Raw genomic sequence first — 23,750 nt, 5'->3', positions numbered from 1 at the left:
GAGGGGAGAGAAGGAGCTGCACATGATGCAGATAGCTGAGTGAAGAAGTTGTCGCTAGGGAAAGCTTGTAGCCAGGGGACGGTGGCGCATGGCAGTTTGAAGCAGGACTGGCACCAGCCCATCTATCACCTCATGGAGGTGTCCTCCCTTCCTTTTAACTTTTCTTCTGCCCCCATTTGCTGGGTGCCTGGCTCTGATATGTTAGGTGATGTGTCAACGGCCCTAGACGCTGTGTTAAAATAAAATATCCGCTCAAAATATAAAGCAAAATCGACTTTGCTAGGTTATTGTCTTCTCCCACTTTTCAATCTTCAATGACTTAACTGTTAAGCTAGTGAGGATAGGAAGAATATGATGAAGTCAGCGGTGAGACCCAGGAAGGATGGAGCACAGTGGCCTTTGTCATGCTGGGGCATGGTCATCCTATTAGTAAATGTTATTCTGTTGTGATGAACATATTTTGAAGAAGCGGATGTGGATTTTTGAGTAATACAATAAGCATTTGTGTTTTATTCCCCTGAAGATACTATGGTGTTCAGTTATAACCTAAATATATTGGATAATATACGAATTCCTGTTAGCACAGGAAGTATAGTCCATACCTAAAGGTCCTGTTCCCCCTAATCCCCTTTCTTTACTCCATTCAAGAAAATCATTTGCCTCCTGTGCACAGTGAGACCCCATGCATGAGTTCATAGCGGAGAGAATGTTTTTGGTTAGGAAAAATAACAGGAGGAATTTCAAGCTGTGAATTATTGACCAGAGCACTTTGGGAATATGATTTGGCAGGCTTTGTCCCCTTTGTCAAGGAGGAGTGTGTGCCACAGACCACAGTTAATAGAGGGTGCCAACGTGATTCTCGGGTTTTGTTTTGTGATCTAGTTTTGAGGCTTGAGTTAATTCCTGGGGTTAATTTTCTTCAAGGAGCCCAGCTGTTTTTCAGGTCTGATGTGCGCTCAGGCCAACATACATTCTTTACCCTTCCTGCATTCCTGTCCAAGCATCTTCCTTCTGTTAGCCTTTCATTGAATTAAAAAGAAAATCAGGAAATATTTCAAACCTATAAAACAGTATAGAGAATAATATAAAGAATACCCTTAGATTACCAGTCAACATTTTGTCACCCTTGCTTTCTAATTCTGTTCAAGATAATATGGTAGATTCAGCTGATTCCACCTGTATATCCCTGTCTCTTCCCTCAGAGAGAATCCCTGTCTGGAGCTGCGTGTTTTCATACTTCATTCCATATGTATTTACATTCTGTCAATAGCAGATAAAGCCTTGGCTTGCATGTGTTACATTGGGTAAATGTGATATTGATCTGCCCTGTCACTGGTCCTTTTTATTAAATATTATCTTTTTGAGATTTATCAGTGTTGATACATGTAGCATCTGCTTCATTTTATCGGTTGCATGGTATCCCATTTTTATTCTAAAAAAAAATCCATTCTTTTAATCTTCAGTTTGTTTTCTTAGGTGTCTTTGTTTATGTATCTTTTGTGTATCTATTGTTTATGGTATCTTTTGATGTACAGTTTTTACTTTTAAAATGTGGATTCATTTTTTTTCTTTTTGGTTGGGGTTTTTAATATTTTGTTTAAGAAATTCTTCCTTACCCCAACTTCATAAGTATATTATCTAATAGTTTTTTCTATATATTTTGAACTTTTCACTTTTACTTTTACCTCTTTAATCTAACCAAGAATTTATTTTTGAATAGGAGTGTGAGATGAAAAAAATTTTAATTTCTCTTGCACAAATAGCCAGTTGACGCAGCAGTAGTTATTGAATAGCTTATCCTTGCCCTGTCAGTTTGTAGCATTCATTTTGATGATTTGCATCATCCTCTTCTCTGTATTTTATAGTGTCCAGGCACAGAAATGTAAAGTGAAGTCTTGAGCAAAATATCTGAATAATCCCAGCTTGAAATTTGATGCTAAATTTGAATTTTGTCAACCCATGCCTCTATAGGTAGCTCCAACTAGCACACCTTTAAACATGTTAATTTGCATGTATTGTCACTACTGTTGAAGAATACTGAGCATTTATTCTTAAACAAGCAACTAGTGTAAAGGGATCCTTATAATGGTGTTGACTGCTCTACCTCATTATTTATGGATAAGCTCAGACAGTTCCTTTGTTTAGAGACCAGAATCAAAATCAGTCCATCAAACAAGCCAACAGAGCAAAGTACAGACTATTGACAATAAAACCGTATCACAGGACGTGGTTTCCATAAAGGTCTGACACCGACAGCAATTAAGTGAGATTCTTGTGTTGACATCCATGGTCAGTTACACTCCTGGGTTGAACAGTCATGTAGTAGGTCTGCTGTGTGCATGGAGTGTGCTGAATTATGGTACTTTTAAAATGAACATAAGTTAAGGCATTCAAATAAAATCCTTGAAGAAAAATCATTACCTATGAAAATGTAAATGCAGATGGAGAAAACAAAGTCTGAGAGTGACAGGAAGTGCTCACTGATAGTACCCTTTCGGGAACAGATGCCTGGTTCTGGTGATAGTGGGCCAGTATTGGGTCTGAGGTTTTCAAACATCTTTTGTGTTTGGTGACTTGTACACCTAATTGGCATGACACATATGGTGGGACCATCTTGGAGTCTCCTCAGGGCCAGGTGGGCTGACAACCTTTTCTTTATTGCTGTACAGTTCAAAGCAGATGGTGGTATGGAATGCACAAATCCCGCACTCATGCAAAAAGCACTCTGAAGGAGAGGCTCTGTGAACGTTGTCCAATGCTGTGTGTTAATGGTGCACATGGATATACATAGAAATGAAGGTGTGTGTTTGTGTGTGTAGATATGATTAGGTAATGAGTTGTCTGTCAGGGTTTCAATAGAAATGTCAACTTCAATTCAGGGCAGTGTGTGTGTGGGATATGTATATGTATATATATATGGTACATATGTGTGTGTATATCATATATATGTATATTATATATAATATATGTTTGTATTATATAGTATATATCTCTGTGTGTTTATATATAGAGACTCATGTACATAATGCTAAGTGCATGAAATATGAAATATTTTATCCAGTTAACACCATCTTTTCTTCATAGTTTGGCACACACCGAATAAAAGAAAAGGGCTACAGCAGAGAGGAAGGCATTTTAGCCCCAGCCTGTGGGAATTAGGGTGAGGATATCTAACTTTGCAGTGAGAAGTGTTTGTAATTTTAGAAATAGCACGTTGGTATGTGTTTGATGTGCTGTGGGATGATAACTCTAATTCTCTGCATGGTGCAGGGAGAGTATCCTAACAGGAAAAAAGGCCTAGTTAAGAAACAGAGGAAGGATTTGTCTTTTGAAGAACTGGAAAAGTCAGCCTGCAGACAGGACCCTGCCAGTCTTGACAGTATTGTGTGTGTGTGTGTGTGTGTGTGTGTGTGTGTGTGTGTGTGTGTCTGTGTGTCTGTATCTGTCTGTCTATTGGGGAAAGGTACTGGGAGATTGAATCCAGAGGCTCTCTACCACCGAGCCACACCCCAAGCCCTTTTAATTTTATTTTGAGACAGGGCCTTCATAAGTTGCCCAGGCTGGCCTTGAACTTGTGATCCTCCTGCTTCAGCCTCCTGAATCACTGGGGTTACAGGCCTGCACCATCACTCCTGCTCCATGGCAATAAACTTTTGAAGAAGGAAAGAAAAAGGCAGGAGATGAAATTGTTTATAATTGAGAGGACTTAATATGTGCCAGACAGTGTACAAGGTGCTGTGTACATGTCCTCTAACTCTGTGTTCCTGAAAACGCTGTGATGCATGCACAGCATTGTTAGCTCTGCTATACAGTTGGGAATATGGAAGGACAGGGAATTCGAGTCATTTGCTCAGGGTTCTGTGGCCACCCCAGATCCCCATGACCTGAGAATAGAAGACAGGGATGAGTGACAAGAAAGAATTATAAGAATCTTACTTCCATTCACACTTGATAAAAGAAATGGATCAGCTACCACATTACAGATTACACTTAAAAGTCTCAAATTTTTACCTTAAGTGAATTGGGCACATTTTGTTTTGTCCTGGTTTGCTTTAGTTTTGCTCTACAATCCTGAACATTCATCATCCTGTAGACCTCCTGGTAAACATTTTACCTCCTGTCGCTTCCAATTAAGACTTCTCCATTTGTAAGAGTTTCCCTCACTGCAATTTTTGGGAGGTTCTACTTGCAGTGTGATAATCTCCAGTTAGGAAGTGAACCTAAAGGGGGAAAGTGAAAACAAAACAGCCCACTGTTTCTGCTCATGACTTACTCCCTCTGGAAGGAACAATCATGGATGCCATCTGCGAGTGGCTGCAGAGAGACCTCCCTGTATGGAGCATTTGTGGGAGATGTTAGGGCCCTCTGGGGACTGAGTCTGGGAACACTGGGACTCTCAAGAATAAGCCATTCCACAGGAGTCCCTGCATGGGGCTGGAAAAGTTCTTACAAGAGAACTATTAGGTACATTTTTCCCAGAAATGTACAATCAGGATTGTGCTTGGATATTATGGTGATTAAGATGATAGTAACCCAACCTTCTGCACTTGGAGATCTTCTTAAAAGAACACAATCCAGGCTGCTCTTTCTCATAGTCCACTTCTAGCCATATTCTGTGTGGTCGACATTATGAGTTCACAGCAAAGTCTGATAGGACAAATGTCCTCCTGATTCAACCTTCTCTAGAGGGTGTCTAATATGACATCGAACAAGGCCCATAGAAACACCAGGGAGAGGTACGTTTTCCCTGGAGAGTTTTTCTTTCCTCTTTAACAAATGAGGAAGATGAAATTGACCTAATATCTTTTTTTTATTTGGATGCCTAAAATCTCACAACCAATCTGAAGCTTCTCAACTACAGCTATTCTGGCTTCAGAATCTGTGCATTATTGTTCTTTCTTTTCTTTTTTCTTTCTTTCTTTCTTTCTTTTTTTTTTTTTTTTGGTACCAGGGATTGAACACAAGTGTGCTTAACAGCCACATCCCCGACCCTTTTTATTTTGAGACCAGGTCTTGCTAAGTTGTTTAGGGCCTTGCTGAGTTGCTAAGGTTGGCCTTGAACTTGTTATCCTACTGCCTCAGCCTTCCAAGCCTCTGGGATTACAGGTGTGTGTGCCACCATGCCTGGCTGTGTTCTTTCTTTAGCATAAGCTTTCTGCTCTGATTTATCTTTCCCTAGAACCTAATTAGTTATTTTCTTGTATTTACCTTGGTCGAAGATAACAGCAACTAAATGAATTAGTAAACATAAAGCTTTGACTCAAACCAGACATAAAACAAGTGTTCTACTTTGAATTTCCAGCGTTACAGTACTGACTTGAAGAGAACAAAAAGAGACAATTCCTTCTTCCCCCATTTTGACAGCTTTAAGCTTTACATTTTCTTCCTTTTCTGTGAGACATCACACACTTGCTTCTCAAGGCCATTCCCACATGTGTGTCTTGTAGAATCGTGACTTGGGACATTGTGGTCAGAGCACAGTCACACACACTCACTCGATGTTTTTATCCATTGCACGTTTGATAGCTCTTTTATTCTATATATTCCCGCAGCACTTACAACCATTTATCAAAGAATTAGAAATTCTTATCTGAATAAAAAAATTCACACAGACATACAACTAGAATAATTGTTGTGTCCTTTTTTTTTTTTTGGTTAGGAGTTGGTTTCTTATTCTTAAATTCAGGATTGGGCATGGTTTGAATTAACTTGTTTATTTTCAATAGAGATTTCAGGCTTCCATTTGAACTTAGGAACGAAGCGTTGTTTTCCATTCCAGATAGGACTGAACTCTACATCTCCCTTCCCAAGCAAACAGCTGGCCGAAGCCACCAAGACTCTGCTGGATAGTCTCGGGAGTCTGGCCCAAGAGGTAAGTCGTGCCTTCCTAGCACCAGCAAGTGGACCATCCACTGTGGTCAGTTCCAAGTTTGGCTAAGAGGGTTCTTTAGATTGGAATATCATGTTAGATGCCTTAATGTCAATTTTAGAAATATAAGTGATCAAAAAACATCATCTGTTTTAATCTTCTTACTTTAGAGACGAAGAAACCAAGACTCACTGATGTCTCAGAACTAATTAGTGGCTAAAGGGTCCATAACTAGTCTCGAACCCACCCTCTTATCCCCACCCCATCCCCTCAGTCCCTGATAGTCACACACTTGTGAAGAGAATTCTCTCCAACCTGCATACACTGCTTTTGTCTGACCAGAAACTTCTCTATCTCTACACTGTGTATTCAGAAGCAAGATCCTTCAGTCATTTTATCAAAATGTGTTTGCTAATAATGAGATCATGAGCTATCTCTAATCCAGCTCTTTCCCTTATAAAATATGCGCTCTGAGCTTCAACTTGGGGAATATGGTCTCTTAAGGAACATTTAGTTGATTTGGCCTTTTAGGTCCACACATTGACAGATGTGTCAGAGTAATCTTTGTCCTAGGACCATAGGGCCTATAGATGTTGCAAAATAGTTAACCCTTCTTCTGATTCTCAGTTTCTGACTCCCAGGCTCAGTTCAAGTTAGATTGGGCAAGGAAGAGCTGTTTGGAGCCATCATGCCTAGTGGCCGAGCTGGGCAGTGGTCATCAACAATGTAGGCTTTAATGTATAGGACATAGGAAAAGAGTAATATGTGGAGAAATTTTCTCAAACTTGGTCCGGTCTTGTTTTTAGCTGTCTTTGACTCATTTTTAAAAATACTGGGACCATTTTTTCAAATATCATAATTGATGTTTTCAGACAATAACAGTATTGCATGTTCATTGTGGAAAATACAGAAAACCCCCGAGTAACCACATGCCAACCCTTTAATATATGTCTTTCTTTTAATTCTGCCCATGTGTCTCTGACAGCAGAGGCTTGGCTTTCGGACCAGCCTCCTTTTAGGAGCATCCCTCTTCCCACTTGTTATTCGCACTTTGGTTATGAAGGCTGGTGACCTTTGGCTAGGTGGAAAGGCTGTGCCAACTGGGGCTCTTCCAGGAGACAGAAAGAGAAAGAGAAACTGCTCTGCAAGCCTCAGCTGTTTCCCCAAGGCCCTCTTGATGGACGTGGACATGCCCTGCTTTGCTCTGGCAGGTTCCTTCACAGCCCTCCTCTACCCTGTTCATTCCTGTCCGTAGAGAAAGCAGAGCAGGGGTAGTAACAGGGAGGCTGCCTCGAAACTCAGGGTTTGTTACAGGTGTTTTCATTTACATCACTGGCCCTAGTTTTTGTCTAGGGTAAAAAAAAATAGTTGGAAACACATGATGTTCCGATTGCTGATGTGGTGTCAACAGCCGAACGATGTGCATTTCCCTTGGCAGCTGCTTCCTGGGCTCTGCTTGCTCTGGTCTAGGATAAGTGAGGGCCACCTGCTTCTCTTAATAGAACACCTTCAAGTCACTTTGATCACAAGTTATTCATTGTCTAACTTGCTATTTCTGTGAGACAAATGGAAGAAGATAAAAAAAAAATGCACTTCTGTGTTTGGTCAATGCTTGGAAAGAAGGTTAGTTATTTTCACCAAAACACTAGCCTTGAAAGAAAAAAAGAAAAAGAAAAAGGGAGCCTGCATATTTTGAAGATCTGCTTTGGTTCAGGCATTTTTACTTTATTTCCCTGGATGATCCACATGACAAATGTTAGGTGGATTTTTTTTTTTTTTTTTGGTACCAGGGATTGAATCCAGGGACACTTAGCCACTGAGCCACATCCTCAGTCTTTTTTATATTTTATTTAGAGACTGTGTCTCAGTGAGTTGCATAGGGCCTTGCTAAGTTGCTGAGGAGGGCTTTGAACTTGCAATCCTTCTGCCTCAGCCTCCTGATCTGTTGAGATTACAGGTGTGCACCACCATGAGCAGCATCAGGTGGATCTTCTTGTACCCATTATACAGTTATGGAACCGAGGCTCAGAAAAATGAGGCAACTTTCCCAAAGTTGCCCAGTGAGTTAATTTCAAAAGTGAAATTTGAATCCAGGATTGTTGGATTCCAAAGCTCATGTTCTCATTTGTTCCTTTCTATTTCAAGAATTTGTCACAAACCTTGATAGTAACTAAGATGGAAAGGAGACTCTTCAAAGAAGGAAGATTTTCATTAGCAGACGTGGCAGTTGGGGGACTTTAGGAGTGAGACGTGTTGGGACTGACATGAATTTCACACCTGGGTGATGGGGAAGGTGTGCTGGACAAGAATGAGAAAGCAGGACAGAGAAGTGGTGTCTCAGACACCCGCACGGTACCAGTCAGGTGCTTGGCATTGCTAGATGTTGGGGACTCAGTAGTGAACACAGTAACTTCTCTATCCTCAGGGATTTGTATGGGGTGGGAGACAGAAATAATCAGGTCAGTGTGCAGTGTGACAGCAGGGATATGTGCAAGAAGATAAATCAGGGCAAGGGGCATAGAGAGCGATGAGGTGCCACCTGAAAGGGAGTGATGAGGATGGGTGGGGGGACTACCTGCAGGAAGAAGAGCAGATGCTAAGTACCTTGACTCCAGGGCATGCGTAAGCCCTTAAGGACCTGTTTAAAGACCAGGAAGGAGATCAGTGTGGTTAGAAAAACATGAGCTAGTGGGAGGGTGACCAGAGATGAGATGACAGAAGCAGTTGGGATTTTCACCACTCGAGATGGGAAGCCAGTGGAGGGTTTGGAGCAGAGGGGGCTGTGGTGTGACCTGGGGTTTATAGACGTCTTTACACCCTGACTGCCGGTCTGAGAAGAGACTGGGGCTGGGGCAGGGAAGAAAGAACACCTTGCCATGGATTGAGAAAGGAGGAAGTTGGTGGCTCGTTCATTCATTTGGGATGGTTATCAAACACTGTCAGTTACTACTGCCATCTGTGGGCTGGAGGACGAGTGGCCACCCTCCCTGTGAGTCAGCAGGTAGAGGAGGATGAGCAGGAGTCTGCCCCTAAGGCAAGTGCTGGGAAAAACCAACAGTTTGGAATAACTCAATAGTTACTCCATCTTTGTCTCCAAAGATGGGCTGGCTTTTTGTGGGAAGCATTTTGTTCTTGAGGTTGGAGGTGGCAGTGAGGCAGCCTGTGGAAAGCTCAGTCAATGGCTTTGATTCCTTGTCATTTTAAAAATCCCTAGGGATGGTCCATCGACTGACAAAGGGAAAGGTAGCCTCTCCCTGACTGCGTGTCCCATACAGGTTATGAAAAGATAAAGCAAGGAATAGCTATTCCCCTAATTGTGTTCTTGGGGGACATGCTAGATGCTCCCTCTATGGAGAGAAATCTTTGTGACATCTGACCCACCCTGGAGAGCCTGTTAATCTGGAGGCAGAAGGCAACCATTAGGAGCTACCATGTCCTAGACTGTATTACTCACAGGAACCAGCAGCCTCAGACAGGTAGAAAAACTGGGCAAATGGAGTTCTTCAGGGTGGGTGGGATCCTGCAGTCTCTCCCCCTGCTCTCCACAGCCCAGTCTTCCCAGGTGGGGAGAACATACAGTGACCTTTCAATGAGTTAGGAGTTTATTAATGATTTATTGTGAAATATGTGGAAATACGAAGTACTCCATATAGCAGTTGGGCCAAGAACCCCCGAGGTGCTGGAGTATATTTGCATGTGAGACCAGACACTGGCTGTGTCACTGATGCTTATTGACTAAGTCAGTCACAGCCCCTGACTGCCTAGCGCTTCTGACTCATCCTGTTTGGGACTTTTCTGTGCAATTATTCCTCAGCATTCTGTTTTGTCTTTGTTGTCTTGATGAGAAGTTAGGTCCTCAGAGACATGCAATGACTTTTCTAAGGCTGTAAACCAGTGAGGGTTGTAGCTGGGATTCAGACTCAGATCCCCTGCCTTAAACTTTTTCCATTGCCCATCACGTAACTGAGACCAGGATAGGGAACTTCACGCCCTCCCAGAAGAGGGCTCCTCAATTTCCTCACTGAGTCAGCAGCCAACGACGGGACTCAGCCAATGATGGGACTCATCCACCGTCAGGAATGGCTGTTTACAGAAAGCATTTTCTCCTATAAGCCATCCCAGGGGCTCCATTAATTTCTCTGTTTTCTCCAACTTTAATGGGCATTTTAAGGGGTAATTGCTTGGGTATCTGGTAAAAATTCAAGTGTGGATTCTGCTGCAGTGCAGAGGGGTCTTGTAATCTGCATTTCAAATAGTCCAATGGAGATGCTGCTGATTCTAGGACCACAGACAAGGTAGGAAAGTTCTAGCAAGCCCATCACAAGGCTTTGAGATGATGTCAGACAAAATATGTTCTGGGACATGGATTTTAAGAGAATAAAGTGTTTCTTTCTCTTCTCTGTCCCCAACCCTGGCTGTGCCCTTGGCTTGCCTTCCCTTTCCCTCTCCTCTTCCTGCCTGTCCCTGACATCAGCTGTTCAGCATGAGGAGCTGGAGCGACATGCGACAGGAGGTGTTGTTTCTGACCAACGTGAACAGCTCCAGCTCCTCCACCCAGATATACCAGGCTGTGTCCCGCATCGTCTGTGGCCATCCAGAGGGCGGGGGGCTGAAGATCAAGTCTCTGAACTGGTACGAGGACAACAACTACAAAGCCCTCTTTGGAGGCAATGGCACTGAGGAAGATGCTGACACTTTCTATGACAACTCTACAAGTGAGTGTCTGTGCCACCCAAAGCCTGTCCCCACTCCTCATGTTTACCTTGGTCTCCATAGCAGCCTTTGACATTGACGTGTCTGGTTTCTCCTAATGAGCTCAGGAAGGAATCTTTTCTTAACCAGCTAATTTCCCCTAGTTCTTTGAATGGGGCCTGGCACATCTTAGGTGCACAGTGGTGTTCATCAAAACCACCCCAAACCAGTCTCCCTAGCTTTCTGGAGGATGTTGGAAGGTGGCTCCCAGAGTAATCATGATGAGATACTGGCAGAAAGAAAATTCAATATGATCTCACTTACTTGTAGAATCTTTGAAAATCAAGCTCATGAAAGAGTAGAATGGAGGCTGCCAGAGCCTGGGTGTGGAGGAATGGCAAATGTTGGCCAAAGGGTGCAAAGTTTCAGTTTTATGCAAGATGAATAAATTCTGGAGAACTAATGTCTAGTAGGGTGACTATAGTTAATAACACTGTGGTGTATACTTAAAATTTACTTTTACCACACACACACACACACACACACACACGCGCACACTCAAGATAACTAAGTGAGGTGTGGATAACAAGCTGAATTTTGGTAATTGCTTCACAGTATATGCATATATTCATACATCAGGTTGTATGCCTTAAATATATACCATTTTTTGTTAATTATACTTTGTTAAAGCTGGAAAGAATTTTTTTAAAAAGGATGAGATGATGCTCTTTTTATTATTATTATTACAAATATTACTGTTGAGTTATGCTTTATAGTAAAAACTGAAAAATCAATCAAAATAATAACCCTAACAATAACTATAACAGAATCTAACATGTAGGCAAAATTTCATACGCATCATGCCTTCTTTGTAAATTATCTCATTTCACCCTCACAATAACCTTGCAGGGAAGGTTCTATAACCCTACATTTCACAGGCTCAGAGAGGTTGTGACTTGGTCAAAACCACATCATAGCTAATTCAAAAGAGCTGGGATCCAAGCCCAAACTCTTCTGGCTCTGGGCCTTTTCCTGTAAACCACACTGCTTTTAAAATACCTGTTGGCATGTGTGTACCATCACACTTGGGCGTTTGATCTGCTGTTTGTTTTGCGTCCGCAGCCACAGGCAGTGTTAAAGAACCTTGTAACTCCATATCTGCTTGCCACACTCGGGCAGTTTTATGGGGATATGAGTCTTGCACCAGGGGCAGCAGGGATCCAGTGTTAGTTTTCAACAATGGCATCCTTTTCTCTGAAAACATGAAGCAACTGAGCCTTTCTCCATTTCCAGCCACTGGTGTGTCTTTCAGACAGTGAGTGAGACAGGTTTTTGTGCATTACTGAAACACTAGAACCTTCTATTCTTCTCTCGAGTAAAACACCAGACAGTTGCAAGTTGCTTTAAAGAGTGGCATTAAAACTGCTTTATGAAACACCATAGCCTCTTCTCTCCCAGCTTGCAAATCAACTCAGGAGAGGATTCATTTGTGCAATAGTTGTAATTGGGAGAGTATCCTCTCCATAAAAAATTCTGGGGCTGAGTATGCAGCTCAGCAGTAGAGCACTTGCTTAGCATGTGTGTCACCATGAGATGGATCCCCAGCATACCAATTCTATTATCTTTGAAGCATATAGAAGTTACTTGGTATCACAAAACCAAAATGAAAGCTAAAACAAATTGAAAAACCCAGAATGAACTTTTAAAAAAATATCAGAGATAAACCCCATTGGTCTGTTATAACTTTGGATTTTTCAGTTTGGGGTTTTTATAAATGTCAGCATACTTGTGATGAGGTCTGTTAATTAAAGGGATAATTTTGGCTTTTCTTTGAAAACTAAAGTCTGAATTCAGGCCTCTGGTTGCTCATTGGGAATCTTGTTTATTTTCAGTGAAAAGAGAGTTCAAGGGCTGGCATGAGAGTATGAGTCTAGAGTTATGAGGTCTTCTGCATGGTAAAAACATTTTTTTCTAGATCCCGCACAGTTGTACGTTACAAGAAGCTCTGATTATTTACAAAACATCATTTTAGAGGCTTCACTGAAAATGTCTCAGATAATCCTCCCCACATCTCTACCAAGTAGCTGTTATGAAGTCTATTTTTTTTTTACAGAGTATCAAACTGAGACTCAGGAAAGTAACATTATATTTATGTGATTGTTACATGGTAGTGCTGGGATTTGAATCCATGACTGTCTTTCTCATTCCCAAACCTTTGTAAATTCCTACCAGTATATGACCAGGCATACGAATGAGTGTCTTCTATCACCTTTGTAGCTCCTTATTGCAATGATTTGATGAAGAATTTGGAGTCTAGTCCTCTTTCCCGCATCATTTGGAAAGCTCTCAAGCCTCTGCTTGTTGGGAAGATTCTGTATACACCTGACACTCCGGCCACGAGGCAGGTTATGGCAGAGGTAAGCTGCCCAGACCCAAGACTCCCTCCCCAGAGTTCTGTTAGAATTAGGGGCAAAAATAATAAAGGTGGGTTCAGATGGAGTGTGCATATGCTCTTGGCCTCTGGGACTTTTAAATAGTGGAAACCTCAAGTCTGATCCAGCCCACAGCTGTGTGGGGACCAGCTCCCTGAGCCTAGGTATTTGAATGATAGCTTCAGGCAGACACTCCTTGGGGATGAGAGAGGATTGGGCAGGGGCTGCTATGATGGAGTGTCTTTTTAGTGAGCACTCCCTCACCATCTCTGCTTCTCCTCTTCTGTGGCCCCTGGCTCTGTACCTGACTCCAGGTGAACAAGACCTTCCAGGAGTTGGCTGTGTTCCATGACCTGGAAGGCATGTGGGAAGAGCTCAGCCCCAAGATCTGGACCTTCATGGAGAACAGCCAAGAAATGGACCTTGTTCGGGTGAGTGTCCCTCTGATTGCTTTGTGCCTGGCTTGATCCTGGAGAGGTGAGTTTTCGGTCATTTTGCCAGAAGCCACTGAGATGAGAGTTGTTTCATCGGTTGAGATGTAGTGAGCATAGTTCCATCCACAGGGCTGTCCCCCCATCCATAAGGAGAGACCACAGTGTAACTGATAATTCTGTGCACTTCAGCATCAATGCCTCGGGTGGTCAAATACCTGTTTCCTACAAAATATAGAAAGGACTGATGTTGGGAAGTAGTTTGGTGACTGCGGGACCCTATTTTCATTTCTGGCTTCATTCACTGGAGGTAGGTCTTGGAAGGAGGTGTGGGAGCAAAAGCGTCATCTGACATGCAGACTTGCTGGAGATACTGGTCCCTGAGGTGCTGCATGAGTGCAGAACGGCCACTGCTGCGTGGAACAGGAATTGCACTTAATGCTTCCGAGCCCCTTGAAGGAGATAAATGCTCTGGAGACAATTAGATTGAAAAGCAGAGCAGCCCAAGAAGAACAGAATGTCTGCTTTGCTTGAGCCTGAGAGTCATTTAATCATATCATCCCTGCCTTGGGCTGAGTCAGAACCTGTGGATTATTTCCTGTTCCATGGTGAGGGAGTATGCTTCTTATTGTCTCTGCTGCCTTTAAGGAGACTCTTGCCAGTTTGCTTGTTTTGCACCTCATTGACCCAAGGGGCATGGGGTTTTGGAAGCTATACCCATCTGGAGGGAACTCCTTTGAAGTTTAGAACTATCCCCTTGAGGGCAGGTTACTAAGGAAGAAGTATCCTGTGATGGAGAAACCCAAACCTCCTGTGCTGCACTAATCCTGCCACACATGTGCAAAATTCTTATATTGGGGCCTTTGAAAACACGGGACTCAAGTGAGGAAAACATGAACAATGATTGGTATGGGCTGATACTGAATAACAGGAATAGCTCATGTCCCTTAAGCATAGCTCTCCGTTGGGCTTCAGTCCATCTCCTAAAAGGGAGTCACAAGATCTATTCACCAACAGTGCTGTAGAGCTAAGGGTGGTCTCAGAGTTCTTCTCCCTGGTCTTCTTCTTGGAATTTATATTTCTATTAGTTGGACTTGTTCTCTCTGGTCTCAGAATGATAAAGAACCCAGTTGAAGGGATTCCATGAGCTTTAATTGGGGGGTAAGTAGATGTTTCCCTGATCTTAAATTGATAGTTTGCCTTGGAATCTCCAACTGCTTGTAAGCTCCCAGTTCTTAAGGCAAAAGGCCCTTGTATACATGATGGTGGTCATGTTGGCACTAGGAATGTGACATTTGGGGTAAGGTCTGCCCTGCCCAGTGTGGCTTCTTTAGGCAGTATGGCCAGAGAGGGCAGCATGACCAGAGGGATGTGCCCAGTGAGATTACCATGTAGCAGCAGATCTGGGGACTTGAGAGGATCAGGAGCACTAAGGGCAGCTTCAGAAATATGACTAGGAGAATCCTGGATGTGTGATAGGAGGCAGGGGAGTGGAGGCTGGAGAGAAAAGCATAGTATGCCTTGGAAGGCCTTGTGTGTCATGCTCTGGATCTTTAAGCTTGCCGGGGGCCAGTTATGAAAGGATTTTAAGCAAGTAGAGATATAGATGAATTATTCTGATATGACATGGATTGAACAGGCAAGATGGGAAGATGGGTAAATACGAGGGCAGTGTCTGTGCAAGTGAGTGACCAAGGCATAGATAGGGAGGGAGGCCTGCTGACTGCTTGGTTGAGGGAGGCACCAGGATGATTCTTGATTTCTGGCAGGCTGGTGGGGATGTCCAGCAGGCTGCTGGCTGCTGGGATCATAGTGCAGGAGGGCAGTTGGACTGTGGACACTGACTTGGAAGTTGTCAGTCTGTGGGTTAGAATCACAGGAACCTTGTCCAGTGGCTTTCTTTTCTGGACTTAAGGAGTGTTTTAACTTCACAAGCATGGGCTTCTCAGTCCTCAGCACCTCTTGCAGCCTGGCCTCTGGTACATGAGGCAATGCCTGAGGCTTCTGCTTCTGCTGGGGTAGCTCTTCTCTTTCTGCGGTCTCTGGCTCTGTCTGCTCCTATTACATTACCCTGTAGATCTGGAGGTACTTCTCTTTTTCAAGTGCCAGCAGCCTTTGATGCTGATTTGCTCTTTACTGAGCTGTTCTTGGCACCTCATCTCCAGGCCCTGGTATGTCTCTGCCTACACTCCAAGGGCACTCTTAAGTCTCCTGGTCCTCTCAAGCTCCCAGAACTATTACATGGTCAGTGATGTCACTGAGCACATCGCTCTGCTCTTGCCATCCTCCTTGGCCATATTGCTTTAAGAAGCCACATCTAATAGGGCCAGCCTCACCCCCAAATGCCATATCCCTTTACTCTACTCTTATTTGTCTCATGCATCCAAATAAAGTAGTTTCAGAATTGCCTCTGTGCACTTCTGGGAGGTACAGTTTTGTATCTGTTTGCAAAAATAAGTACTAATCTTTACTGATGACAGCATAAATTGTTATTCCTTATTGAAAACAATTTTGAATGAAGGTTTCAAAAACCATGCCATCCAGGTACCTCCATTTCATATACCCTCAGGGATATATCCTACAGAAATCATTTTAAAGATGTCACCATAGGAAAGAAAATGTTATTGCTGTAATAATTGCTATTGCAAGAAATCAGAAATAGACTAGATGTTCAGAAGTTCAGGAATAGTTAATGAAATTACAGTATGTGTACTCTGTAAAATCATTATGATGTGACAGACAACAGGGCCTGGAAATGAAGGGCCACAGAGGAAAATCTGATAATGTTAGTGAAAATAAGATTGACTTTCAAAGGTAGTTTTCAGACCCTTGGAGAGCCAGTCCAGTACAAACCAGGGCTTCCTCTTCCCTCTTGAAGCTGTGTTGACAGCTGCGAATCTTTGCCAAGCTTACAACTGCTTTATTTTCCTGGCCGTATACCTCTGCAGACCTCTGCTCCAGCCCTGCTGGATGTGGGTCTGCTGTCTGAGCACCAGATTGACTTACCCCTCTCCTTCACACTGACCCACTCAAGCAACCAACTGGTGAGGGAGGAATAAGGAATGGAAAATGGGTTTCCTTCACATCATGAACCATATATGCAGAGATTGGAAAAGACTGCATTTGTTTTAACCAGCATCATCCCCCCCCCACCCACTAAATTAAGCAGTAAAAGTGGGCTTAGTGTAGATTTAGGGGTTTTATTTGGGTAATCAGACTGGTCCTCAAAACAAGAAGGTATTCAATAAAATGGGTGCACTAGAATCAGAGGACTTTGCTACTTATGAACTGTGTCTTTATATGAGAGACAACTTCCCTGAACCCGAGCTTTCCCCTGTGTGAAATGGGGAATATTAAAGATACTTCATTCATGGAGCTATGTGAGATGTAAAGTATATAGATCACTCAACATTGTCTTGCTATCTCCATTGTTACAGTTAGTATTGGAGGCCTGAGCTGTTAGGTACAGTGGGAAGCATGTGGACTGTGAATTCAGACTGATCTGACTTTGAGTCAGCCCCATGCCTATTAGCATGATGACCCAGCTGTGGTTAAGATCATTATTTCAGTCTTCTCTCCTGTAAAATGGGGACACCATAACGTACTTCAAACATTTCTTTGAAGTCACACAGAGAGACAGTGTATATGCCAGGGTTTGGTACATCGTGTAAATGTTCATCCAGATGTAGTTGTAGATCACCACTCATACGTTCCCTCTGGAATGGCAGACGCTGTTGGATAGCAGAAGCAATGACCGCTTCTGGGAACAGCAGTTGGACGGCTTAGATTGGACAGCCCAAGACATCGTGGCATTTCTGGCCAAGTACCCAGAGGATGTCCAGTCTGCCAATGGCTCTGTGTACACCTGGAGAGAAGCTTTCAACGAGACCAACAGGGCAATCCAGACCATATCTCGCTTCATGGAGGTGAGGATCTGTTGTGTCTATCATTTAGAAAAAGCCTAGGGCTCATTTCTTTAATATGTTGCAATAAAGTCAGAGACAGGAGGAAAGCTTTGAGTTGGTGTACAGTCCCATTTCCAGCAGTATCCTTCAAGCCTAACAGTTTGGGGTATAAAAGACATTCTATAAATGTTCGTTAAGTCCAGCTTTATTCTGTGTGGATTCAAGTGTTTCCATCCATTTTCTTCTAGGTTTCCTGGCATGCGTAATGGCAGTAAAAATATTTCCTTAAAAAAAATCATTATTTTTGAAAGATAGCTGAGCTTTAATTAGGGACAGATTAAATATTAAAAATATAATCCTGAAAATCATGGCATTTTGTAGGGATGAATAAAGGGTTTTTGGGATCTGTTTAGTTGGTTATTGCTATGACTCAACAGAGGAAATAAGATATAATGATTGCTTCAACTTCTGTTCCCCCATAAAAATCAATATAAGTAACTTTTTTCTAGATTCTTCCATCATTTCTCTTAAATGTCAGTTAAAAAAGAAAAGACTCATTCTTGGTTAAGACTGGAAAAGTACTTTAGAGAGATTAGATCGTGAGGGTTTAAGTCAGGCAATCAGTTCTTGCCTCTCGGGGTGGGGTCTGCCTGGGCCACTGCTTTTTTCCTGGCTACCAGTGTTCTCACGAAGCCTGTTTTTCCATCAGTGTGTCAACCTGAACAAGCTGGAACCCATACCCACAGAGGTCCGGCTCATCAACAAGTCCATGGAGCTGCTGGATGAGAGGAAGTTCTGGGCTGGTATCGTGTTCACAGGAATCGCTCCAGGCAGTGCCGAGCTGCCCCATCACGTCAAGTACAAAATCCGAATGGACATTGACAATGTGGAGAGAACAAACAAAATCAAGGATGGGTAAGTTGAATCCCATAACACCAGCCCAGTCTCGGGGAAGTCAAGACAGCTGTCATGTCTAGAGCTTCTTTATTTGAATTAATAATTTAGTAGAAATTTCAATGGAAAAAAATCACTGGTTACAGTATGATTTTGATAAAACTGGTACATTCATTGCTGGGGGCTATGATTTTGGAGGTCATAAAATATTAGTAACTTTTGATTCGGCATTTCCACTCAAGAGAAACTAATCTCAAGAAATTAAGATAACAGAAGAAAAGGAAAAAAAGCCTTTAGGTTCTTCATGCTAACATTATTCATTTTTCTGAAAAGGAGCAAACAACCAATAAGAAGGAAATGGTTAAGTAAATTTTGACTTATCTACTCCATGCAGTGTTAGGTACTAAATGGAAGATGGATAAAAACCAAAGTAGTCTGTTTATTTTGCTTGTGTCTATTTAAAAATATGTGTACATATTGACTGAAACCAGAAATTAAGTTATGGAAATAAAAAGAGAGTGGCTTGACAAAGGTGGTGAGATTGTGGGGATGGGATTTTCTTATTGGAGGTTTTCACCTGTGGTTTGGTTTTAGGTACTGGGATCCAGGTCCTCGGGCTGACCCCTTTGAGGATATGCGATACGTCTGGGGAGGCTTCGCCTACTTGCAAGATGTGGTGGAGCAGGCGATCATCAGGGTACTGACGGGCACTGAGAAGAAAACCGGTGTCTATGTGCAGCAGATGCCTTACCCCTGTTATGTCGATGACATGTAAGTTACCAGCAAACTGCCAGCTTTATTTGAATATCCAGTTAACACTGTTCCAGGGAGAGAGAGAGAGAGAGAGAGAGAGAGAGAGAGAGAGAGAGAGAGAGAGAGAGAGAGAGAGAGAGAGAGAGAGAGAGAGAGAGAGAGAGAGAGAGAGAGAGAGAGAGAAAGTGAAAATAACTAGCCAGATGTAAGTGGTCAGTAGTTCCATTCACATGGCAGAGAGACACAATTGTACACACACTTAGTAATCCTCCTTCCTTTCTCATCTGTGGTTACCAGCACTTCTGTTTTTTACACTCTTTTTTTTTATACTTTTGGTCAAAATTTACCCAATTTGCAAAACTTGTCATGACAAATACATGCAAATACATATACGCACATCCTTTCAAATTCAGAATGGCAGATCTGTAAAAGCAGATTTCCTGTAAATTTGTCTGTTTCCTCTGAATGATTGTTGTACCACATTTTGAAACAATGCATGTGAGACTGAACAAAACCTATTTATCTTAGACTTTTAAGATATTCTTTTAGCACTTAGTCTCTAAGCAGCCCAAGTTCTCATTATGGGAACTGTGCCCTGGGAGCTAATGATTTCTCATAAAGAATGAGCAGAGGTAGATGTAGTTATTGCAGGCATCTCAAATATGTCAAGTCCCCAAATTCTGGATAGTTTCTTATTCTGTGGTGTGTGTGTGTGTGTGTGTGTGTGTGTGTGTGTGTGTGTGTGTGAAGGAGCAGTATTCCTCTCCTGCATTTGCTCTCTCTTGCATTGAACTACCCATTTCCTTGTATAATGAACTCTAGCTTTTCCAGGCCACTAGAAATTCTGTTTTTTTTTTTTTTTTTAACCTGAAATGATTTGATAGAATTTTTCAAAGGAAGACTTTTCTGAAGAGCCCTACACCAAGGCTTACTTTAGGAAAGATGTCTTAGGATGAGGGTACTGGAGTTCAGAGGTACTAAGGGCCTTTGCCTATGGTCATGTAGTAAGTTCATAAGCAGTACAGAGGGGATTTGAGCCTCAGCTTTTGGGATCTGAAATCTGTGCCCCCTTACTTTGTAGCACTGTGTTTCTTGTGCTAGTTTGGAATCTGAAATATTACTGACAAGAGCCTCTAGAAATGCTTCTCTGCAGTGTGATGAGAATTAAACTAAGCAAGTCAGTCGTGAGATGACCTTGGAGATACTGAACCTCGGTCAGAGATTGAGTTGGGATTTTACTTTTTAGCTTTAGCTTAACACCATCTCACAGCTACCAAGTTACTAAAAGCAAGCCTCCAAAGAAATTTGGGTTGGCAATACTTCATTAGCCTAGCTTTTCTCTCTATGTCAAACCTGTATATTTTGGAGTCTGGGGGCCTGCCCCAAGTGGTCCAAATGTGGTGCTTCTCTAGCATACAGGCTCAGAGGCCTTGGTCCATGGCTCATACCTGTCTCTTATTCTTCCCTGCTCCTCCTTGCTACCTTTAGCTTCCTGCGGGTAATGAGCCGCTCAATGCCCCTCTTCATGACGCTGGCCTGGATCTACTCTGTGGCTGTGATCATCAAGGGCATCGTGTATGAGAAGGAGGCGAGGCTGAAGGAGACCATGCGGATCATGGGCCTGGACAACGGCATCCTGTGGTTTAGCTGGTTCATCAGTAGCCTCATCCCTCTGCTTCTGAGTGCCAGCCTGCTAGTGGTCATCCTGAAGGTGAGGCTTCTTCACTTGCTCTTCCTGGCCAGGGAACTCCCAAACAGCCCAGTGTGAGCTAAAGGAGGGGAAGAATAAAAGCCAAAACTCTAGGAGGGAAGGAGGAGCCTTACCTGCCATATCCTGTAATCCTCTCATCTTAGTGTTGGAGAAAGGGAGGTCCAGAGAGGGGCAGTGACTTGTCCAGGGTCCACCTAGCTGATTAGTAGCTAAGGTGTACCAGAACCCAGGGCTGAGGCTTTCCAGGACAGGCAAACATCTAACCGCACCCACTGTCTGTTTTACAGTGTAGCTGATCCTTTCCTTAGATGTATTAGGTGGTGATTTGAGCCACTGGAAATACTTCTCTGCAGTGTGATGAGAATTAAACTAAGTCAGTCAGTCGTGAGATGACCTTGGAGATACTGAACTTCTGTCAGAGATTGAGTTGGGATTTTATTTTTTAGCTTTGAAGTAGCCCACCTTTAGCTTAACACTTAAACTCTTACTGAATTTCTAAAACCAATATACTCAGAAGGACAACTGTTGGTGCAGTTAAGGTTGTCTGGAAGCAGAGGCTGAGACAGAGTATGGCACATGGGAATTCATTAGGGATCAACAGCTGTGGAAGAGATGAAGCCTGAAGAATTGGCAGAGGGAGGAGTGGAGCTGTGATGCGGGACCAGTGTCATGGGGCACTCTGGGGGGCAACCAGATGCAGGCATCCTACACTGAGCCGAAGTGTCCAGTTCTTTAGCTTACCCATGATGTCACTCATTGGATATGGGCCACCCTGGGCAGGCTGTGCCCCAGGGCCAGGTGACTTTCTATAGCTGTGACAAACCCAGAGATGCTGACACCTGGAGGCCACCTTGTGACAGCCAGATAGTCAGCCCTCCCTTCAAGCTGACTCTGGGCAGTGCCGTTCTGTGTTTGTCCCATACACTAACATACTTCCCAGTTTTCTTTCTCCATACTTATTTATATAAGGATATATCACGTAAAATTAAATGTTTGTAAAGAGTGGGGAGTGCAACGGGACAGGAACTAACTTTCACTTTAACAGTGACTACTGTCTGTTATGCATAAGTAGCTACTGACACCAGACATTGTTTAAAACACATTCCATGTGCTGCCTTATTACTTTCTCATTAAATGACCCATTTAGCATGCAAGGAAAGGAGGCTAAGGAAGGTCAAAGCTTCTCCAAGGCCCACAGCAGGACTACAGAATCAAGATTTGATTGCTTTCTCTCTCAGTCAAGAATGCAGATCCCGCAGATCATGCAAGTGAGTTCTTGGGCTTGTGGAGGCAGCACATTTAACGAGTCTTTTCCTTTCCAGTTAGGAAACCTGCTGCCCTACAGTGACCCCAGCGTGGTGTTTGTCTTCCTGTCTGTGTTTGCTGTGGTGACCATCCTGCAGTGCTTCCTGATTAGCACACTCTTCTCCCGAGCCAACCTGGCAGCAGCCTGTGGGGGCATCATTTACTTCACGCTGTACCTGCCCTATGTCCTGTGCGTGGCATGGCAGGACTATGTGGGCTTCACAGTCAAGATCTTCGCGGTGAGTAACTTTGGCCTTTCTGCAGCGGTTGTAGTCACAGCCACAGCAGGTGTTTGAGCTCCCCCGATGTTGCCCATGAATTCAAGCAACAAGCTGTGAATACAAGATGAGAGAGTTGCTTTATAAAAGGACTTGAATCTTAGTTCTAGATTCTAATTCCTTTGAAGGCAGGGACTATGTGTTATTAAATTGTTTATGTTTAGTTCTCTCTGTGAATGCTGGTTGGATTGAATTGAATGGAATGTTTCCTGGATCAGACTGAACCTTAAACCTGTTGGGGGTACATTGGGGAATGGTTTTCGGCAATAGATGCCATCTCCACCCTCAACCTCCCAGTTTTGTTGGCCATGTTTAAACTGGCTGCAGAGTCATAGCCACAAATAGACATGAAGGTTCTTGAGGTCAAAGGTGGCTCATTCTTGACTCTTGCCTTCCTCGTGTCCAGTGTGGTGTTTGGCTTGAATAATATTTTATGAACTGAGGGAGACTAGGAGTCAGTGAACCACAAATCCCTGAGTTAGATATTTCCTTTCCTTGAACAGAGTAGGAGTAGCCTTTGAGGGTATGAGAGCCCCTGTGAGAGCACTTGCCAGCTGCCTCCTGGATCACTTATAAGGGAAACTGACTGTCACTCATAAGGAGCTTCAGGTGCCTCAGTCTGGGCCCCATAGACATCTGCAATCCTAAACAGGCTATTATACAAGATCCTGAATGTTCCCTGGCTGAGCAAGGAGCTCATAAAGACCTTGATGAATATCACTATGGGTAGGAGGTGGGAGTAGGGGACTGGTTAGGTGAGTCTTGGAGAATCCTTGGAAGCATAAAATCCAAAAATTTTACATGCTATTTTGCATGAATTTATAAAATGTGTGTGCATAATGAATAGTTATAAATGGAATAATTTAATATGCTGCAAGGGAGCCCACTCCTCTAAAGGGACTCTGTAGGTGAATACTTCTGTATCCTATAATTGATCTATTTTGCAAATTCAAATTTCTCCAAGTGTGGAATTTATTATGTTATGAGAAAATGAGAGCAACAAGGAATGAGATTAACTAGATAAGTGACTCTTGCCTCTTTCTCTCAGAGCCTGCTATCTCCTGTGGCTTTTGGGTTTGGCTGTGAGTACTTTGCCCTTTTTGAGGAGCAGGGCATTGGTGTGCAGTGGGACAACCTCTTTGAGAGCCCTGTGGAGGAAGATGGCTTCAATCTCACCACTTCAGTCTCCATGATGCTGTTCGACACCTTCCTCTATGGGGTGATGACCTGGTACATTGAGGCTGTCTTTCCAGGTACACTGAGCTCCTCACTGCTTTGGCATCTGCCAGGGAAAGAATTCTGGCTGCAGAGCTTCCCTTTCTTTGTGCTGGAATTTTTTCATGGCATGGGGCTCCCTGGAAAGTGGTTTGGACTTTAGACCTATGGCAAACAAATAGTTCCAGTAGAGGCAACCAGTGCTGAAAAATACTACTACTATGGCCATCATTTCTCGAGTACTGTGTGTTCAGTACTATGCAGT

The 23,750-nt window shown here is 43.1% G+C and overlaps 1 protein-coding gene across 1 annotated transcript in view; it reads left to right on the top strand.

The window, feature by feature from the left end:
* Positions 1–23,750, top strand: part of Abca1 (ATP binding cassette subfamily A member 1) — a 132,599-nt gene that overhangs the window by 63,282 nt on the left and 45,567 nt on the right. Inside the window, exons 8-17 of the mRNA XM_026414625.2 lie at positions 5,780–5,872; positions 10,344–10,584; positions 12,839–12,978; positions 13,308–13,424; positions 17,153–17,350; positions 18,039–18,244; positions 18,818–18,994; positions 20,465–20,687; positions 22,010–22,231; positions 23,319–23,523. Coding sequence (XP_026270410.2) covers positions 5,780–5,872; positions 10,344–10,584; positions 12,839–12,978; positions 13,308–13,424; positions 17,153–17,350; positions 18,039–18,244; positions 18,818–18,994; positions 20,465–20,687; positions 22,010–22,231; positions 23,319–23,523 — 1,822 coding nt within the window. The remainder of the gene's footprint in view (positions 1–5,779; positions 5,873–10,343; positions 10,585–12,838; positions 12,979–13,307; positions 13,425–17,152; positions 17,351–18,038; positions 18,245–18,817; positions 18,995–20,464; positions 20,688–22,009; positions 22,232–23,318; positions 23,524–23,750) is intronic.

The sequence above is a fragment of the Urocitellus parryii genome, chromosome 4, assembly GCF_045843805.1.
Source record: "Urocitellus parryii isolate mUroPar1 chromosome 4, mUroPar1.hap1, whole genome shotgun sequence".
In the NCBI taxonomy this organism is placed as follows: Eukaryota; Metazoa; Chordata; class Mammalia; order Rodentia; family Sciuridae; genus Urocitellus; species Urocitellus parryii.
This window is presented reverse-complemented; position numbering and strand designations above follow the sequence as displayed.